Source organism: Protopterus annectens, chromosome 17.part0 (genome assembly GCF_019279795.1).
Source record: "Protopterus annectens isolate FY-2018-M chromosome 17.part0, PAN1.0, whole genome shotgun sequence".
In the NCBI taxonomy this organism is placed as follows: domain Eukaryota; kingdom Metazoa; phylum Chordata; order Ceratodontiformes; family Protopteridae; genus Protopterus; species Protopterus annectens.
In genome coordinates, this window is record NC_056751.1 from 618,984,863 (window position 1) to 618,997,924 (window position 13,062).

General features: G+C 38.1%; 1 protein-coding gene across 1 annotated transcript in view; it reads left to right on the top strand.

The window, feature by feature from the left end:
• The window catches only part of LOC122791478, a 366,144-nt gene that overhangs the window by 287,727 nt on the left and 65,355 nt on the right, over window positions 1–13,062 (top strand). Inside the window, exon 8 of the mRNA XM_044059220.1 lies at window positions 4,130–4,253. Coding sequence (XP_043915155.1) covers window positions 4,130–4,253 — 124 coding nt within the window. The remainder of the gene's footprint in view (window positions 1–4,129; window positions 4,254–13,062) is intronic.

The following is a 13,062-nucleotide window of genomic DNA, read 5'->3' on the forward strand; positions in this document are numbered from 1 at the left end:
AGTTAGATCACTTAAACAACAAAACACAGTGCAACTATGTACCTGAATTCCTCATACAGGCTTGAAGACCTTAGCTAAATCAGATATAGATTGTTAAAATGAATTTAAACCCAGAACAAGAAATTAAAAAAATATTTTTTATTCTGTAATGGAGCTATTACAATGCAACGATAAGTTAAAAGATCACAGCAAACAGCATTTTTGGAATTATTTGATCCTTAATTCTGAGCTGGCTGACCTAAACTGCCTTAATGCAACGATTAATCCTCCATGATTATCCATGACCTATACCAAGTGTTGGCAGTGTCAAGAATTTCCATTTAATTTTGCATGTTCTACAACACTAACCCTATAAAATGCTATGCAGCTCAAAGAGAGTCTTCCAAGAAATTATCCCAAGCCCTAAACTGCACCTGTTTGATATTCTAGATCTAATCTGCAGTAGTCAAGAAGAATTGCTTATCATAATGTTTAAAGAGTCTGCTGTCTCTATCAAGCTTTCTAAAATTAGCAAGACTGAGATGCTGATTTATATAAAATCATTACTAGCTATATAAAGGAATCAGCACATTCAGTCATATGTTCATAGATGAGTATTAGGCCAGGTGCCCTTGTACAACATTTTAAGCCTAGCCAGTTTTCCTTTTTGTTCTTGAAATAAGCTATTAAATGTTGTTATAGACTGACCTTACCCATTCCATGGTCTATAATTATATATTACATGTAATGAGAATAACTGGGGTCATACCATAGATAATTTGGGGGGGGCCCATGCATGCAGTAAAACATTTAGGGGCTGAATCTGTTCATTAGTAGTAGTACAGAGGGCAGTCTGAGCATACATTTTCTGTTTCCCATCCTTAGATCTAAGCTGCACTTGAAAATGGACAGAGATAAACTTTGCTTTATGTAGATGGGGAGTCTACTCCACAACAGCAGCATCCTCTGCAGTATCTGTCCTCCAAACCATTCTGTTGATAGTGTAGAAGAGGTTTAGATCCTTAGAGACTGTATTTCTGATGCCATTTGACTTGCTGATGTGCAGTAAATTCATCAATAAAGGGTTGGTGGATGCCTTGTATGCCAGACACAGGTCACCTCTTAACAGTTTGTAGGATACAAACAGGAATCCAGTTGCTGTTCTCCTTATTGTGAATGTTAAGCTTGGTTCTGCATTACAAGAGGTTAGCAATATTAAAGGACAACTCTTCCTTCATTGTTTTAGATATGTATTTGTAGTCACAAATAGAACTTCTCTACATCGTTTTATGTTTTCAATTGGTGATAGCATTCTGTCTGATGCATCTCAAAATGTGGATGATGTGTTAATATTACTTAAGTTAGTATGTTAATATATTATGCATGTTGTTCTTCAGCTTGTTTGCTTGTATTTTTAATACATTATGGTAAAATATACTGAGTACAGACATTTCAGGAAGAACAGCTGGTTGCTGAAAGTGCCAGAAAAGTAATTTGATAAGGATTAGGTAGGAAAATTGACTTTTTTTCATATTTGTATTCATAATGGATCAATGGAGCAAAACACAGGTGGAGACTAAAACAGCATGGACAAACATAAAAGTATACGAGTAGATGAGGTGGAGGAGAGCCAGGTTGAAATTATGGGAACTGGCACACAAGAACTAGATGAGTACCCCCTCCCCGATACCTAAATAACTGTGGAGAACAATTACCGTAAGGTACAGCATTTCTGCAGATATATTACTCATGGACTTCACTAAAGGAGTGCAGCCATGGTATCCACATATGCAGAAAATATCTTTGTAGGAATCCAAGAGCTAAGAGATCAGACTGCCTTATTTCAGCGGCTGCAAAATGTCTGGAAAGGATTTTGTAAAGCAGGGTGGCAAGTTCCTTGAATGACTAAAACCTGTATGATGAGTAGCAGCATAAACTCTTGAGTAAACTCTTAACGGATTGTCAGAATGATAAATAGGAGGAACCCTTCCAATGTATAACACTTGCCCAATCAAGATTTTACACGATATCTGATGCAGTGTCATACAGAATACTGATTATAAGGTGTAAAACTTAATAGGAGTAAGCAAAATAAATATACAGCGTAAAAACTGGTTTGCAGTGAGTCAAAAAAAAGAACAAGTAAAGGTGCTGGCATCTGAAGACATGGAGATCAAAGTTTAACAGTAAGGTAATCCAATTTGCAAATGATAAGAAGACTGGTGTACTTATATTAGGTGGTCTTCCTGAGTCAGAATCTCAGAACCTGTTGAATTTGTGTTGGTTCAGAGCAAATAAGTGATATCGGAGCTTCAGTACAAAGAAATGCTGTATATTGGTAAAAGCAGCATGGAAAATATCTAGAAGTAATAGTAATGGCAAAGATGGACAATGAATGTGTGGCTATTCAAGCACAGTGCAAAAGAAATAGCTGCAATGTAGCAGTTTTGCATGGACTTGTAAAGATGTGCTGACATACTGGAACAGAACAAATCCTCTTGTATGCCAAAAGCATTCCAATGTACAAGGCACCAAATATGAAATAAAACACCAGGGACACACCGTCCAAAGATTTTATTCCAGAAGTAAAAAACTAAAACGCAAAGCTTGCATTGAAAAAGAATATTTCTGGAAAGCTCTGCGTTTTAGCTTTTTACTGCTGGAATAAAATCTTTGGACAGTGTGTTCCTGATGTTTTATTTTGTATTTGGTGCTGGCATAATGAGCATAGTTACACAAATCATAATGGAGAAGGAAACCACCATGGCAGAATGGCTGCAATGAAGAACCAGCTAAAGGATCAGGATCACAATGAGACTGGGCTACGAAGATAAGTTGAAGTTGCACTTATTCAAGGAAAGGAGGCAGAGGAATAATATCACCTGTGTTCATAAAACTGTCAGTAAAAAAGTGAGGGTGTAGAACTTGCAAGGAAGAAAAGGCTGAGGATTTAAAAATGGAACATAGATGGGGTTCAGCTCAGGACAGATATACAGGAGTGCTACTCCAATGAGAGGGATTTGAGGCCCCAGGATTCAGTAGGAGAATCAGGGGTGAAAAGCAGACAGTTTAGAGGAGGAGGGAGTGGTAAAAGATTAAGTAAAAAGAGGGTCTAGCAGTATCAAGTGGGCTAGACAGCCTTGTTTCTTCAGTCAACATTTTTTTTGCATTTTTATTCTTCTAATAATACCTAGCAGCATGGCAATTTTTTTGTATACTTTACTCCATGTAGATAACCATCAGCTGCCATGGTGTCTCCTCATTCACTGAGTATTCCTCCTCAGCCATTTACCCTCAGACTTCCACCAATAAAGGCTGGTACCATTTAGGTGATTGAGGCATCCCAGGACATTGTCATATTATTGCCATGATTTTTTTCTACTTTTTGGACTCCTCCATTATTAGGTGGTCAACAAAACTCCTGGAACGGAAGTGCAAGCATGCTCAACCTCAACTCATTTCTGCAAAATGTTAATGGTATTAATCCAACTCCCATTCAAAGAAGGCATCTGCAGTAGTTTTACCCAGTCTTCACCAGGGAAATCATATTATGATGTGTGCTGCTGCACACACAGACCTCCCTTCCCTCCCCCTGGATGGGTATGTCTTTCCTCCTCTGCTACTGGCTCAGACACTACAGCTGCTAATTGCATGCAGGTCACATGGGCTGTAGTGAGGGCTTTAATCTTTTCTACAATGCTTCTGGTTCAGCAGGGCACTTGTAAAGAAAAGAAAGCCAGAGACATATTCACCTACAATATATTGCATATACATTAGCAAGTTCTTAACAGCAACCAAATTATACAAAATGAAGCTAGCCCAGACTCATTGCTGACAGTAGATAACAAATATTAGAAAAATAAGTCTGAGTTCATCTAATTCCAAGATAGTCTTCCAATCATCAGTGTAAGGAAATAAAAAAAAATTAAATCTCAAAGCAGTGCTGCGGAAAATGCCATTAATTGGTATCTACACTTGGATGGGATCCTGTGACTCATCCAACCATTGACAGGCAGCAATTGAAGATTCCCAAATAAATCCATGTTGTAACACTTACAAATATGTTATATATTCTTTACATTTTTGGGCAGATTTGATGAGAAACAGAGTATTTATATATGTTTACATTATTATGTTTTGTTTCACATAGGTCCCATTGTCAATATGTAGTGAAAGCTGCTCTCCAGGTTACAGGAAGGCCCCAAGGAAGGGGCAGCCAGTTTGCTGCTTTGACTGTGTCCTCTGCTCAGAAGGTGAAATTTCAAATCACAGTGGTAAGAACCCAGTTTGTCATGCTTTAGAAACGCATACATGTAAAATGTGAATCCTGAAGCAAACAGCAAGATATCATGTTTTATCTGTTTATTACGATTGTTTAATCAGGGCATTAAATGCCCAGCAGAGCCTATTAATGATATAAGCCACAACAAAACTGACAGGAGCACCAGTTATCCTCCCAATTGTCTTGAGCTCCACCTCAGGATAACATGGAGTTCAAACTCTGTGGGTCTGAGTCAATATGTATTGTTAAAGTGTTGTAGATATGCTGTAGCTTCTAGAAAGGTTGTTGGCTTTACTATTTCATGGCATTGTGAACAGGTAACTCTTTTACCATAAGTGTCTCCAATTATGTCATGTGAAACTGTCCTGTTGCACACACTGATTATGTTTATTTACTATCTGATATGTACCCATCCACTGCGATATTATTTATACCTACAATCAGGGCTGACCTTAATGATTATGGGTCCCGGTATGGACCATTTTGGTGACACCTCCCAGTTGACCCCCCACCTAATTTCCTGGCATCCATTCCCCACTATCCTTCTGGGCATGCAATTTTTTCAGGTTAGGACTTATTTATTAATTCATATTTTGTCACAAAACATGTTAAAGCAGAAATAGACTATTGGATTTCTGGCTTATCCTCAGATCTAACCTCTTACAATTCCTCTTTTAAAGTCTATTTAACACATTCAGATACCCCATAAAGGTCCTGTTTAATGGGACAATTGAGCTCTGTGTATAAATGTCTTTTCAAAAGATGGATTCACCCTGGAATACCAGTAAATATGTCCTCAAACTCCTGTAGTACTGCCCAGTATTCCTGAAGATGGGTAGAAGATAGATGCTGTGATATGGACCTTAGCACACCTCCTTTCTTTTCTTTCTTTTTCGTTTCTGTGTCTCATCCTTTTCCATTCTTCCTATCATCTGATTTATGCCTTAATCAACATCAAATTTACCCAACAATTATTGTATATTCTGTACATATTTGTTATATATCTATATATATATATATATATATATATATATATATATATATATATATATATATTATTGTTCACCTGCAGTGGTGGTGGGTGCTGCGGGGTAGCGTCGCCCGCCTAAGATGCTGTCCGGTTTGATTCTCAGCTAGAGTGTCTGGGTGTACCTTCATTGAAGGTTGTGTGTCAGGGCTGGTAACTTGGCATGTAAAAATCAACTACCAATCATTAGTGGATCAGAGTTCTGCTGTGGTGACCCTAACTGGGAAAAGCTGAAAGACACAAACAAAATTCTGTTCATTGAAACATTACATTGTATGATGCTATGACATTGTACAAGATATTCCTCTCCTTCACTGTTTTACTTATTGCATTATGCCTACCTTTTGACAGTGTTCATTGTTGCTACAAACCATCCTGATTTGTTTACCACTGTTTCACTCATATTGATAAAGGTTGTTTCGTTGGTTGTATTTCCACCAGGCTAAGCCTTAAAAATAGTCCATATGGATCACTGCTTCACCCTGGATAACATAGTTTTAAATGAATAAATTCAATAAATAAAAATGTAGCTTTGTAAATTAAGTACTCTATACACACACACACACACACACACACACACACACACACACACACACACACACACACACACACACACTTCCATCTTTGGGATGTGCTGCAGACAGCAACAAGCAGACCATGTTACTCTGATTTAAGCTTGTTTGGAACAGAAACCTGGTAAAATTTTATGACTCGTCACAGTCCCCATCTTCTCATCTCTTATGCCCAATGTCCTCAAATTTTGTAAAATGCATCACACTTGAGTCAGTGGGCATGATGGTTGTGGGGAGACTGGGGGTGTCAAAAACAGAATTAAACATTTCTAAACTATAGTATACATTCTCATCTTTTAGTACCCCCTTTCTTCCTTCACGAGCTTCCACCTGCTGCATGTGCATTAAAATGCTTAAGTCACATACCTTGAGACAGTCAGTGTCTTTCATCAAAACTAAAAAACAAAATAAAAAATAAAAACTTACGAACTTCCGCAAAATGTTCTGTAATAATAATAATAATAATAATAATAATACTAACAATAATAATAATAATAATCACCATCAAAGATGTACATAGAAACAACATTACTTTCACACCACCCCAACACATAATTATTTTTGAAAGTTTATTTGTGTTAATTTAATTGTTAAACTGCATAAGTGAACTAATGCATGCAGATCTTTTCCAACCATATCCCAGGCCAGAACACAAATAGTACATAATTTCCAGTAATTATTATGCATCATGTTTAGGCAAATGGGCCAAAATGAGTTTGCTTTAAACAAACCCATACTGATGCAGGGAGAGCATGCAAACCCACAGTTTGTTCAGTTTCTGTAATACATTTCCACCATAAAAGTCATACCCAATCCATTCCGAAACATTTTCTAGCTTTCAGTCACTACTTGTCCTTCTCCATTCATAGGTGTGACTCTTAAACTGTGCCATTCCTACAATACATTTATAAGTTAGACTAATTATGTCACTGTTTTTCTATTTACAGCCAAGAAATAATGTTTCTATCCACCATTGCTTCCTGCCATTCAGCACACATACTTCATGTTTCAGTTTTCTGTAATTATTTTACTCATATCTGCGATTGTGGTGAGCATTTTTCTTTACAACATTTTTTTGACCCCATAATACCTTTTTAGGCAATGGCAACCTGACAAACCTACCAACATAATAAGGCAAGCAAATGAAAATATGAAGGTATTACTGGTCAATGCTAGGAGTCTGAAAAAGAAGCTCCGCTCCCTAGAAGCACTCCTTCCCCTAGTGATGAGACATGACTTAAAATGATGGAAAGCACTCCGGCTATGCAAGACTATAACACCTTCCATATATTTAGATCAGTTACCATGCATGAGGGGGAAAATATCACATCAAGGTTGGTAAAGCAGCAAGATGCACTAGAGCTTTTTTCATGTCCAAGTAACTACCAGAAAGATCCTGCATCATACATTAGCAAACTATAGATCTCCCTCTTTGAACCAAGAAAGCCACAATGGCTATCTACAGAAACTGGAATCACTCAGTGTTAAACCAGATATCATTTTTCTAGGTGATCTAAACTATCAAGCTTTATAGTGTCAAACCTACACCACCACTAGTGCACAAACACAGAGATTCCTGGATAATATCAATGCAAATGCCCAGGAGCAATTAGTCTGAGTATCCACTATGGGGAAAACATCTTGGGATCTTGACCTAAAAATATGAGCATCTTGCAACATGCTTTCTGTATCATCAACCCATTTAAGTCTGACCATAAAGCTGTCTCATTTGAAAAGTAATTAAAACCAGAGTCCCCTTCCACCCAAGGTACCATCAGAGATTTCTCAAAGTCAAATTTCCTATTCCTAAATGATACATTGGGAAGCTTCAAATCCCCACCAATCACAGATAACTCCACTGTATATGTGGAAATGCATAACACCACCAGTGGCGGCTGGTGACTTCAAATCACAGGGGGGCTGCAGGAGACGCTGAATGGGTGGGGTCAAAGGGAAGGGGTGTGGTCAACCATAAAGGGGAGGAGCTATGCACAAAACCACAAAAAACTAACTTTAATTAAATACGCTGCCCTGGGTGGCAAACCATCATTATGAAAGTCCAATCAAGACAAAAATAAGTGTAGAAGAATAAAAATATTTCAATGCATTGGCTGCATGACAGCTTACTTAATATCTAGATGGAAACAAAAGGTTGTGAGGCATGAAAAAATAAATTACTTTTTAAATACATTACTGGAATGCCAGTCAAAATCAAGTATAAGAAAACCAGAAACACTCAACTCAAACCACTTCTCCTTGCACTGCAGTTCTAATTATAATATATTCAGCTTTATTAAAGTACCAAGCAACATGCTGAAAGTAGAAATCTATGTGATGCCCCCACTTGTAAAAATGTTTCTTATCCAACAAACACCTGCTGCCTCACAACTTGTTTCATGGGGAAAACATGATAAAAGTAAAATTGAAAAGCAAACAAGAAACAAGCTCAAGATACATTGCTTAAAGGATTACTGTACAGGTTATGGACCACACATGATTGGCATTCTGTTTAGTTTACGGGTAAAGTCTGTAGAGATGACTGAAGTCTCCAACAAGTGTAATGAGCTTTTTAAAATAATGGAATCCTGTCCTTTAATACCCAAGGCTTATACATTATCTAGTCAAGTATTCTCTGCATGGCAACAACAGAAAGGCTTTCAATGTTGGCAATTCTTTAACAGTGTGCTTATTAAAGCTTACTTGCATCTTACGATGTCAGACAAGCTTACCTTATGGTCATTAAAGCATTGCTACTTAAACACAGAGCAACAGGCACTTTGAGTAATAAGCATAAATCTGAGTAATAAGCATAAATCAACAGTACAAAAATATGACAGAAACCAGACCATTCTGCAAAATCAAGGACAGATGAAAAGCCACTGTAGTACTTATGCAGTGTGTCCTCCCCATCCAAGGTAGATACAACTACTCCTTGCCTTGCTTGGACACATCCAGAGTCACTACATGGGGAGTGGGGTGCAACAAGCATGTCACAATTTGAAATCTCTGGCTGACTGTGATGGCCCTGACACATTTGTCATACCTCTCAACCTCAAGAGCAAGAAATCTGGACAAAGCCATACACAGAAGTGGGACAAAGGCACAACAATAAGGACAATTTTTAAATATTGCTCTAATAAACTTAGAAAGATAATAGAATAGGTCTTGCATTAGTATGAATATTCTGAAGGGTATAAAATCTGAAACTCAAATGTCTGTCATTTTCTAACTTCAGTCTTTAGTGATTTGTCACTAATTTGCCAAAAACACAATTTTATGAAAAATGGACCAAAAATGTGATGCAAAAATATAAAATAGACACACAATACAGCTTCTACCTGTCAAAGAAGGGACACTTTAATATTAGTACTGCTACCTTGAGCAGCTGACAAAATAAAAGAATCTACATGCATTTCAAGTAATCTATAACTTTGATTATTACAGTTATTTCTTAATTGTAAACCCTCCATGTTTTCTTCCAAAATTGCTATTTTGCAGAGGGATTATTAGGGGTAAGAGCAACATTTTGAGCCAAAATCGGGGACAGTTGAGAGGTTGGCTATGCCTAATTCTATAAAGCAATTTATTTGCATGTACCTCTCAACCTGTTAATGCAGTAAATCTGAACAAGGCCAAATATATTGTGGGCACATATAAACAATACTAAAATTGCTCTTGTATAAATTGAGACAGTTGATAGAACGGCTCTTACTTTAACATGCATTTTATGAAGGTTATGAAGTCTGAAACTTATTATTTAGTGACTTCTGGCAAATCATTTAGGAATTAAAACTACAAATTTTATGAACAACAAACCAAAAATAAGAAGCAAAAATCTATTCATTCTTTGAAAATCTGGACAGTTGGGAGGTATAGTTCAGCTGGGCCTGTCTGAGTTTGCTGCCCTCCCCTGACAAAATAATGGTTGAACTGGAGCCTCTGCAGCCATTCCAATTAACCATTACTTGGCTATTTCACTCCATTTACCATAAACACTAATGTGCATACTGCTTTACTTCAATGATTGGACTTCATTTGAAAGTTTTATTTTGTATTTTACAGCACAAACATTAAGTCATCTGTTAAACAAAGCAATGCAGTCTCACAATGAAAACTTAGCATTAAAACTTCTCTGCCCTTGAAACTCACATTCATTGAAACAGCATTGAAACCCACATTCAAAGAAAATACATTTTGCCAGTGGCAGATAAAGATTAATTTTGGGCTGTTTTCGAATCATAGGCCCCTTGCATATGAAACATACATGTGTTCTTTGATACACCTTCCTCATTGTACTAAAATTATATTCCTTGTACAATACAGTACACTTGTTAGAGGGTGTTTTAAAATTGTTTTGAACATTTTTCCAGTAAGCAATGAAACAAAACATATGCACCCATAATGGCAAAACTGCCCAGTTGAGAACATTTATCATAAAAAAGTCTACTCAGACTTCCACAGTCCACCATTATTAGTAAATATGCACAATTCCACAGTCCACCATTATTAGTAAATACGCACAATTCTACAGTCCACCATTATCAGTAAATATGCACAATTCTACAGTGCACCTTTATCAGTAAATATGCACAATTCTACAGTCCATATTCAGTGAATTCAGTTCTTGCCATAGCTGTCAACCTTAGCACAAAAACCTGGACGAAGCCAATAATGGGGGAATACAGTCCCAAAAATAGGGACAAATTTAAAATATTCATCTTATAAACTTAGAAAATTGCTAGAAAAAAAGTTTGTGCTACTATGTATTCTGAAGAACATGAAGTTTGAAATTCAAATGCCGGTCAATTTTACTGCGGACAGAACAAAAACAATTTTCAGCAGAGACGCAGGGATTAATACTGCAGACACATCTTTTAAAAATGGCATGGCACCAGAGCAAATCCACACAAACACAGGGAGGAGATGCAGACTCCACACAGAAGCCACCCCAACCAAGAATCAAACCAGAAAACCTATAGCTGTGAGGCAACAATACTACCACTGCACCAACAAATCTGCAAGGAATTAAACATTCAGAAACCTGAAGTCTGAAATTCAAATGCCGGTCAATTTTACTGCGGACAGAACAAAAACAATTTTCAGCAGAGACGCAGGGATTAATACTGCAGACACATCTTTGTAAAATGGCAGGGCACCAGAGCAAATCCACACAAACACAGGGAGGAGATGCAGACTCCACACAGAAGCCACCCCAACCAAGAATCAAACCAGAAAACCTATAGCTGTGAGGCAACAATACTACCACTGCACCATCAAACCTGCAAGGAATTAAACATTCAGAAACCTGAAGTCTGAAATTCAAATGCCGGTCAATTTTACTGCGGACAGAACAAAAACAATTTTCAGCAGAGACGCAGGGATTAATACTGCAGACACGTCTTTGTAAAATGGCAGGGCACCAGAGCAAATCCACACAAACACAAGGAGGAGATGCAGACTCCACACAGAAGCCACCCCAACCAAGAATCAAACCAGAAAACCTATAGCTGTGAGGCAACAATACTACCACTGCACCATCAAATCTGCAAGGAATTAAACATTCAGAAACCTGAAGTCTGAAATTCAAATGCCTGTCAATTTTATTTAACATTTGTTAATCAGGACAGTCTGACTTGGAACAAAAAAACAATTTTCAGCAGAGGCCCAGGAAGAAATAATGCAGACATGTCTTTGTAACATGGGAGGACACAAAAGCAAACCCACACAAACACAGGGAGAAGATACGGACCCCACAAAGAAGGAACCCCAGCCAAGAATCAAACCTGAGAACCTGCAGCTGTGAGGCAACAATGCTACTACTACACCATCAAATATCAAGCATTGCAACATTTACAAACCACAGATATTATGAGGAACAGCTCAGATCAAATATGAGGCAAAAATCTGCAATTTTTTTACAAATGGTGGTGGGTAGGGAACTCAAGTCTTTAACACCTGCATACAGGGTACAGGGTTCAAGCCTGAGGTATTCCCTACCACACCACCATGAGCTCCAGGGGCATTTACACACACACACACACACACATACACAACTCCAGTTCCAAGCACCAGCTAACACATACACAACTCCAGTTCCAAGCACCAACACATAATGTAATATGCACCATAGACTTACCTGTCTGTTCTCCATACCATATCCTGCCCGCGCAATACTCACAAAGACCCGCGAGATCCCAGTAAAGCTCCTTCCCGACGACGAGATCCCAAGCTCCCTCCCGAGAGTGTTCTGGCTGTTGCTGCTGCAGTCCGGATGCGTTGTATCCTCTCAGCGTGTCTGTGCACTTTAAAAGTGCACAGACGTCTCCTTGCGTCCCTCTATGGGTCCAGACGTCTCCTTGTGTCCCTCTATGGGTCCTGCCGGACTGCCTTGAGCATGCGCATAGCCTGACGGTAGTCGGGACTACTGCGCATCTTGTGAAAATTTAAAAAATTATTTTTTTTTTGTTTTCTTTTTTTATTTTGTTTTGTTTTCTTTTTTAATTTGAGGGGGCTGCAGTCCGGCAGCCCGATGCCACGAGCCGCCCCTGAACACCACACTATACCAGCATATACATAGCTACATAAATGCAGCTATATCTTGTAGGAACAAACAAAGGGAAAACTCCCATAACAACTCCATGTGGTGGAATGCTAAAATCAACCGGCTTTATAATAAAAGGAAGAGTACTTTGACAAAAGGTAAGAAGAGTAATCACCATAATTAGACAGTGATCATCACTGAAATAAACAAATGTAGGAGCTTAATAAAATCAGCCAAAGCCATGTTTGAGCCTGAAATAGCCACCACACCAAAGACAATCACAAGGCCATTTTTAGCTATGTTCGTAATTTCAGAAGCACAACACAGACCAGCCTGTGAGCTGATTCTGAATGATGTTGTGTACAGTGAGACTGAGGATATAACTAACATACTGTCTGATAAATTCAGCTCAGACTTAACTCTACTCTCCCCTCCCTCTGTCTCTCAAGATATATCTGAGATCAACTCACCTCCAGCTATCGCAGAAGACCAAGTTCACCAAATGTTATCAAAAACTAAATATACTGCATCAGTGGGTCCTGACAATATCCTTGGCTGCATCTTAAATAGCATGAGACATGATTTATAAACACCTTTAACAACACTGTTGAACTTCGGCCTCCGTACACCTTTTGTACCAAGTGAATGAAGAACAGCTACA